The sequence below is a fragment of the Diabrotica undecimpunctata genome, chromosome 4, assembly GCF_040954645.1.
Source record: "Diabrotica undecimpunctata isolate CICGRU chromosome 4, icDiaUnde3, whole genome shotgun sequence".
Classification (NCBI taxonomy): Eukaryota; Metazoa; Arthropoda; class Insecta; order Coleoptera; family Chrysomelidae; genus Diabrotica; species Diabrotica undecimpunctata.
This window is the reverse complement of record NC_092806.1, coordinates 58,725,481-58,734,838: the sequence shown is the minus strand read 5'-3', so window position 1 is coordinate 58,734,838 and position 9,358 is coordinate 58,725,481. Positions and strand designations below refer to the sequence as shown.

The window sequence follows — 9,358 nt, the reverse complement described above, 5'->3', positions numbered from 1 at the left end:
TGGTCTGTTTGGTTGGTTTGGTCCCTTCTCTTAATTTCATTAATTTCGTTCCGTACTTTCGCAGATATTCCGGATATTCCTATTAGCAACAAGATGGCAGCATATTCTATTCACTGAACGGGAATCGAACGAAAACGAATACGGAAATTATGCAACAACTTCGTTTGTTTAGGATTTTCTATATGTATTAGGAAAAACTTAGAAGTAATGAGAAATATATAGATAACATCATGATAGTTAGCTGCTGGTTTTTGCTAATTGTATTTGTGCAAATAATAATAACAAAAATATGTGTGTTGCCATATCACAAAAAAAAACTTACCTTTGGTATTGAAACCATTTTAAAATGATTAACGTTTCGATTTCCACTCTGGAAATCGTTTTCAAAAAAAGATTATTATACAAATTCTGAAAAATTTATAACCAAAGATTTTGTTATTGGTTGTCTTAAAAATTTGTGGTGAAACATTTTTCAGAGAATTTGTATAATACTAATCTTCTTTTGAAAATAATCGATACGTCAAACATTTGTTATTGTGTGGCTACAATAATTGCGGCTTAATCCCATCTAAACATAATATAAATATATAAATTAGACATGCCACCAGAAAACAGTTTCAGAACGTTGCATTTTAAAATGAACAGAAAATGATAGAGAAACAAAGAGAAAATACTTACATAAGATAGATGTAAACTAAAATAATTTCAACAATAAAGATAAGGTACATAATTCGAGGGCAGGATGAATATGTATAGGTATAAAATTTGTTTAATGATGATAAAAGGTTCATTGGATTCATTAACCAACACACCAATATCGCAGATCCGACCACAATACTTAGTTAATAGGTAGCGAACGAAGATTAAAATACAAGATCCCCATTCCCCATATTGGAAAAGCTGTTCTTCTATACCACCTATGCTATAACACAGTATAACAGACAGATAAAATAAAAGACGGTGGCGATTATCGAATAGAGGAAAGAGTCTTGTTTAATCAACAATTACCAGGAAAAAAGTACTGCAAGAGACTTTAATAGTCACATGTAAGTAAACATGTTCTTTATAAACCTTCCTTTTTCCAACATTTCCTGAATTTTTAGCACCAGTGGCAACATTAAATATCCATTATTCCATTTACCTATCAAAGAATTCAAGATTGATTGTCACACATGCGCAGGACAGCTGACCGCATGGCAAGAAAAATGTGTACACATTGCACATGTTATTTTGTTGCATATTTTATTATTACAGTAAGGTGTAAAAAAGATAAACACAACAACCTACTTAATAACCTGATGAAATTTCCTATTATGCATAATGAATATTAAATTGGGATTTCCCACATATACAAAATAATAAAACAACTTCTGATACATTTTTAGGTTAATCAATGAAACTAGTACCGGTGGTATTAAAGGCGTATCTCTAAATTTAACGCATATTACAATAAAAAATAAATAAAAAGAAATTGTATCGGAGTCGGTTATAAGCTCTACACGGTTTAATGAAAAACAGTTCGGTGCTAAACAAATTATTATGCTTATTATTAAACAGATAACAAAAATGAAACGTATTAACTAAAATATTACTATTTAAAAATTTAATTCATAAAGTTTTATATTAAAGTGTTTGGTGTAGTGAAATATTCATAATACAATCTGGATAATAAATCTGTATGAGATTTCCTTATTGTTATGTACCTGTGAATGTGATTTCTCTTTATGCTGTGATACGATGATCAATTCAGGTTCGTATTTTTTATTGATATTTAAATATTTATTTAAGTAGATATGTGTAACGGTAACGTGAAATGAAATACTTATATAGTGTTTAAAAAAGGATCATACCAATATTAAGAACATTTATTAAGGTTAATTGAGGCAAAAATAATTAAAACCATATCATATAAGATATGTACCCATACCCATTTAAATACAACAGCATAGAGCATAGTACAATACAATCATAGCCTCAGGTTTACAGGGTTGGCTTCATACAATTTTACTTAAATAAGAGAATTATAACTATTGCACACACACTATAATTTATTTATACTCCAGTCGTCAGAGACGAAAATGCCATTGAACCTCTAAAAATCATACGAACAAGCTGAATTTTTCTGAGAATGTTATTTTGGAACCCCAAAAAATTTGCAAAAAAATTCCTACCCCCCGGCTTCCCCCTAAAACCACCCCTCTCGTAGGGAAAAATCGATTTACCAAGAATTTGAGCATCGTAAAAAATATATTTCAAATAAATTTAGCGTAGACGATTTTGAACAAAAATGTTCATTAGCACTTTTTGTGTAAAATAAACCGTTCTCTCAAAAATATCGTTTGAAGCAACGCGCTACGCACGCGAAATAAATTTTGAAATAAAATAAAGACAATTTGTATCAATTCGATGGTAAAAATTGAATATCTATTGATTAGAGTGTCCTATCGACAAAAATCAAAAAGCGTTTCAAGGTGAAGGGTGCAGCTTTTTATGCGATTATTGTAGTTTGCCACAATTAAAGCCAGTTTCAATAAACGTGTTAAATAAACAAAAGTTGCGCGATTTTTGCCATTTTTTATAATTTTCATGAGATCAGTAAAATGTATCACTTTTCCATTAACCGGTCACTATGGAATTTTCATTTTAAAACCTATGGCATGAAATTTCGGTTTTGATTTTTGGCAACAATTGGCCGAATTTAAACTTTCACATTAAAAACGATCTAAAACAGGGGAGGCCAACCCGTCGATCGCGGCCCCTAGGTCAGTCGATCGCGGGCAAGAAAAAAATGATCGGTATAATATACCTACCTATTCCCGTCCAAAATATTACGATAATTATTGGTGTGCTAGCAATCTTGCATCGATCATCGCGAGCGACTCCCATTAATTTTTTCCAATCTAATATAGTTGGAAAAATAAATAAATAAGAATTTTGTTTTATTTAGGTACTAATAATATACAGTGGCGAGCAATAAAGCTAATTAATCCAGAATTTTAGCGCTCAGAGCCGAATCGGTTTCAGACTAAAAATTCTTTCAGATCTCGAAATCTGATAAAATAGTCCTTCAGAATGAGATAGAATAGAATAAACAACATATTTTTTGACCACAAAGACCAACACAAATATATATTTAATAACACCCGTGGACAAAGATCTATGATAGATTATGTTATAACCAACAGAGATATACATCTATCGAAAATAATCGACGTAAGATGCCTCAACTCAGCAGATGTAGGTAACGACGAACTCCTAAAGTACAGAGGACCAGATCTAACCAAACAACTATTAAAACTAATCCAAAAAATAAGAGAACAAAATAGAATTCCTCAAAAATGGAGATCTTCTTCTTCTTCAAGTGCCCTGTCCGTTGCGAACGTTGGCTATTAACATGGCAATTCTGATCTTGTTTGCGGCGCTTCTGAATAGTTCGACCGATGTGATCCCGAACCACTTCCTCAGATTTTGGAGCCACGGGTGTCTTCTCCTGCCTGGCTCTCGCTTACTGTCTATTTTTCCCTGGACAATCAATTGCAGTAGACGGTACTTATCGTGTCTCAATATGTGGCCTAGATATTCAAGCTTTCTTTGTTTAATTGTATTCACGATTTCTTTCTCCTTTCCGATTCTTTGGATTACCTCTATGTTGGTGACATGTTCGGTCCAGGATATACGAAGAATGCGTCGGTACACCCACATTTCGAATGCTTCTAGTTTTCTCGTGAGCGTCTCCGTCAACGTCCAGGCCTCCATACCATACAGTAAGATCGGAAAAATGTAGCATTTAACTAGACGTAGTTTTTAGGGGAAGAGACAAATCCCTGCTTATGACGAGCTTTTTCATATTGCTAAATGCTGCTCTAGCTCGTTCTATTCTCGCCTTAATTTCTGTGGCCTGTTCCCATTTTGCATTTACGTTGATGCCAAGGTACACATAAGATTCTACATGGTCAATTAGTATGTTACTTATCCGTAACTGTCGAGCAGACTGTTGCTTCCTGCTTATCAGCATCCACTTTGTCTTCTTGAAGTTGAGGCTCAGGCCGTATTCCTCACTAACTGAATAAACTCTTTCCATTACCTGCTGTAATTCGTCTATGGTGCTGGCAAGGATCACCGTGTCGTCGGCATATCTTATATTGTTCGTTAACTCGCCGTTTATTTTTATGCCATCATTTACATTTTCTATACATTTGTTAAATATTTCTTCGGAATAAATATTGAATATGAGTGGGGATAATATACACCCCTGACGGATACCTCTTTTGATCTGCACACTTTCAGTGAGTTCGTTGCCAATTTTTGCTCTTGCTGTTTGACCCCAGTATAGGTTTGCCACAATTCGAATGTCCTTGTCGTCAATACCTGTCTTTCGCAGAATATCTATTAATTGTTCATGATTGACATTGTCAAATGCTTTTCTAAAATCCACAAAGCACAAATACACGTCCTTATCAACGTCTCTACACCGCTGTATAAGCACCTGGAGAGTGAAAATTGCTTCTCTAGTTCCAAGTGCTTTCCGAAAGCCAAACTGCGATCTATCAATATTTGACTCACATTTATCATATATTCTTCTATGAATGATCTTAGTGAACGCTTTAGTGACATGATGTATTGATCAAGCTTATAAGCCGGTAGTCATCACAGATCTGGACATTTGGTTTCTTCGGGATTGTAATAAATGTTGACTGCAGCCAGTTCTCCGGGATTTTACCGCTATTATATATGTTGTTAAAAAGTTCAACTAGATTGTCAAGGAACTGTTTGTCTGATTTACATAGGATCTTTAATATTTCGCAGGGTACATTGTCCGGACCTGCTGACTTATTGTTTTTTAGTGCTGCAATGGCATCTTCTATCTCCGATTTAAGGATTGAAGGTCCTGTTTCTCCTTCTCCATATAGGTGATCATCAGTCCTGTCAGATGCAAATAATTTTTCTATGTATGATTTCCATGTTTCTAAGATCGTTGATGGCTCCGAGATAAGATTTCCATCGCCATCTTTTATGCTGTTGGGTGACTTATTGAATTTCCTCTTGTTTGTCATTGATTTTATTTTTTTGTGCATATTGTAACTGTCGTATTTTCGTTCGTATTGTTCTATTTCCCTGCATTCGTTGGAAAACCATTTTTCTTTGGTTTCTCGAATTTTCGTTCTTATGATTTTGTGGATCTGCTGGTATTTTTCTGCATTTTTATTCTTGAATTTACATCTTTCATCCATCATATCCATTATCTCATCAGACATCCATTCTTTCTTCTTCCGTCTGTCACGCTTTAATATAGTCGCGCATGTTGTTTGGATTACTTCCCTCGATTTATCCCATCTCTCTATTATGTCCGACGTGTTCTCGTTAATGTCGTTTATTTTCTTTCCTAGTTGTTCTCGTACTTTTATTTCGGTTTCTGGGTTAGTGAGTTTCTTAATATCAATTGTGTTTAAATTAGATCTTTTCTCGAGCCGTTTTACTCTCATGACCATTCTGCATACCAACAGATTGTGGTCCGTAGGAACATCAGCACCTGGGTACGTTTTTGATGATTTTATCATGTTTTTATATCTTGTTGGTACTGCTATATAATCTATCTGATTCCTTATGATGTTGTCAGGTGAGTCAGCGGGGGATTTCCATTTGTAAAGTCGACGTTTGGGGAGCTTGAAGAGTGTATTACTTAACAGCAGGTTATATTCCTGGCAGAAGCATATAAGTCTATCACCTCTATCGTTTCTCTTTCCTAGGCCGAAGTTACCCACGATCTCATTCACCTTGCCTCTGCCAACCTTTGCGTTAAAATCTCCCATCACTATTGTTACTTCATGGTTTTTTGTCATTTTCATCAGGCTTCCCAGTTGTTCATAGAATTCTTCGCTGGTTGCCTTATCTGCCGTTGGCGCGTATACCTGTAATATGTTAATATCCACCGGTGTTGCTTGAATTTGTAAAAGCATTATTCTATCTGAATGAGGAGTGAAAGATTTTACTGCCGAATTAATAAGTGGGGCAACTATTATTGCGTTGCCGTTTCTGTGATGTGTTGTGTCGTTTCCAGCATAGTAAACTTTATATCCAAGTATATCGCATTGTCCAGAGTTTTGCCAGTGTGTTTCACTAATTACCAATATATCAATTTTTAATCTTTTCATCTCTTTTACAATGTTATGAGTTTTGCCGCTCTTGTACATACTTCGTACATTCCAAGTTCCAATCCTTAGGTGTTGAGGACTTGCTTCCTTTTTTAGGTCGTAGGGATTTCGCTGGCTGACGATCAGGGAGGCCCTACTATTTGTTTGTGTGCATCCTCCCCTGCCGGGTCTTGGGATCCGATCACCATGATCAGTAATGTTTTTGTTATCGTAGTGTATTGCCATGATAACTATTCTAGGAAATTCTTATGGGGTGGTTTTCCGTTGCCTACCCCATCGCAGTACCACAACCATTCAAACTGCTCCAGTCAGGCTTGTGGTAGTCCAGTTTTAAGCCGATCCAGGATCATTTCCTTTGCTCCTTGAGCTGGTACTGATGATCGCTGCTGCCCTTCATCAGGGTATCACTCGGTAATCACTCGGTGAAATTTTCGCCATATCTGGCTACCCTCACTTAGTTTAGCCTGCAGACCAATACAGTTGCCCGGGGTGTGGCACATGGAGCCATAAGTGAGAGTTAGGTGTCCTATGAGGACCAGTTATCTAGAACCATCTCCCGTCTATGACGCTCGATGTGGTCGTTCCGATAAAAGGGACTACCTCTAGGGCACAACCCTACACCCCTGGAGACCAAGCATCCTAATACCTCTCTTCAAAAAGGGAGACAAATCGGACCCGGAAAATTACAGAGGAATTAATTTATTAAACACAACACTAAAATTAACAACCAAAGTGATAACAAATAAACTGAATGAAATTATAACACTAGAAGCAGAACAAGGTTTTAGGTCGTGAAGATCATGCATCGACGCAATATTTATAATGATGCAAGTGCAAGAGAAATTATTAGAATACAACAAACCGGCATATCTATGTTTCGTGGACCTTAAGAAGGTATTTGAGGGGGTCAAATTAAAGGACGTTATCCACTTATTGTACGTAAGAAACCTCTAGGAATAATCAAAACGATCGAAAATATCTACCAAAACAACACAATAAAAGTAAAAGTGGAAGAACTAACCGACCCTATTGAAGCTGACAATGGGATAAGACAGGAGATTTCCTGAGTCCTCTATTGTTCAACCTGATTGTCGATGAAATAATAAAAAAGTAAGAACTAAAAAAGGATACCAAATGGGAGAAAAACAACTTAAAATAATCTGATATGCAGACAACGCAACACTAATATCTCAAAGTAAAGATGATTTACAACGTCTGTTGCACCAATTTATTATAACCGCCAGAAAATTTAACATGTTAATTTACTAAAGTGTAAATTGGAGCTGGAAGGTCAGATAAGAGAACAAGTGATGGAGTTTAAATATCTAGGCATCACATTATCTAGCTACGGAAACCCCGAAAATGAAGTGAAAGATCAAGTGAATAGAGCAAACAGAGCCGCAGGCTGCCTGAATGAAACAATATGGAAAAATAAAAATATCGAGAAAGAAATGTAAGGCAGAATTTACTAAACAGTCGTCAGACCAATAATGACTTACGCGGCAGAAACACGACGTGACACAGAGAGGACAAAATGGATGTTAGAAACAGCAGATATCAAAACACTTGAAAGAAAGGCAGGGAAAGAAATGAAAATTTACAAAATAGTCATCAGACCAATAATATCATACTCGGCAGAAATACAAGCTGACACAGAGAGGACAAAAAGTATGTTAGAAAGATCAGAGATGAAACCTCTTAGAAAAATTAATGGTAAAACACTATGGGACAGAGCTAGAAGTACAGATATACGACGTAGATGCAAGGAGGAGAACATCAAGTACTGGGTAAAAAATAGAAGAGTAGAATGGAACGATTATATAAGCCGAATGACTACAAATAGAGTAGTAAAGACGGCAAGAGACGGTTTCCCAATAGGAAGACGATCAGTAGGAAGACCACGAAAACGATGGTACGACAACTTACTGGAGGCACATTGAAAAACAGACAGTCATGTCTACATATAAAGAAGAAGAAGAAGAGAATTAGTGATTGATTTTCTGAGATATAGTGAGCGACTCTGAGATATCCAGCTCACTTTTAACGTTAAAATTCTGGATTAAAAGTTTTATTGCTCGCCAGTATCGTTAAAAAATTCCTAGTCGCCTAGAAAGGCAGACAGTAGATCTCGAGTCCGATTAAGTTGGCCACCCCTGATCTAAAACATTTAAAACTGCTTTTTTCGATTACACAAGTACCTTTTTATAAACTACACTACATCAGCTACAAATTTCACCAAATGCCGTCTAAGTGGAAGTATTTTCCGTGACGTGCAATCGTTTTAAATGTGAAAGTTTAAATTTGACGTTTTTTTAGGCATATTTCAAATGCCTCACATTTGTTGCCAAAAATCAAAACCGAAATTTCATGCCATAGGTTTTGAAAACTGGGCTTTAAGAATATAAATTCCATAGTGATCGGTTAAGAATGAGACTTATAAAAAATGGCAAAAATCGGCAAATGTTTATTTACTTAACCCTCTCATAGAAACTGACTCTAATTACTGCAAAATACAAAAATCGCATAAAAAAGCTACACTCTTCACCTTTGAAACGCTTTTTGATTTTTGTCGACAGGACACTCTGATCAAAAGATATCGAATTTTTACCGTTGAGTTAACACAAATTTTATTTAAAATGTATTTCGTGCGTATAGCCGCGTTTCTTCAAGCGATATTTTTGAGAGAACGGTTTATTTTACACAAAAAGTGCTAATGAACATTTTTTGTTTTAAAATTGTCTCTGCTACATTTTTTATTTGAAGGCTGTTTTATTATGTTATAAAGATTTTCCAGGCCAATTATAAAGGTCTTAAGTGCAATATAAGTGGTTGAAAAACATTGAGTAAGAAAAAGCTCGTTTCCCCCTCTTTTTTGGGTTTATTGCTATTTTGCCGCCAGGATAATAATATAAAACATTATTAACCAGCTGTAGTATATTACAGAAAATTTAATTGTCGGAATTTTATTTCAGTAGAAGGTAACTATTTATAGAAAAAATCGATGTTTTTAGTAATTTTTAAATATTAATTTTTTTATTAATGATCCCGATCTATTTGAGAGGGAGAATAAGTCAATTATTATTAGTGAAGTGAGACCTCTATTTGCAAAACAACCAATCTCCACATTGGCAAAATTACCGTAAATCGTAATGTTTTACCGTGAATATATTTGTAAAACCTGTAGTCACAAAATTCGTTATCCATAA

The 9,358-nt window shown here is 35.3% G+C and overlaps 1 protein-coding gene across 1 annotated transcript in view; it reads left to right on the top strand.

The window, feature by feature from the left end:
• Positions 1–1,221: 1,221 nt before the first annotated feature.
• Positions 1,222–9,358, top strand: part of LOC140439553 (sodium-independent sulfate anion transporter) — a 210,724-nt gene continuing 202,587 nt past the window's right edge. The window contains exon 1 of the mRNA XM_072529535.1: positions 1,222–1,750. Within this exon, the coding sequence (XP_072385636.1) occupies positions 1,738–1,750 (13 nt within the window). The 5' untranslated portion in view covers positions 1,222–1,737. The remainder of the gene's footprint in view (positions 1,751–9,358) is intronic.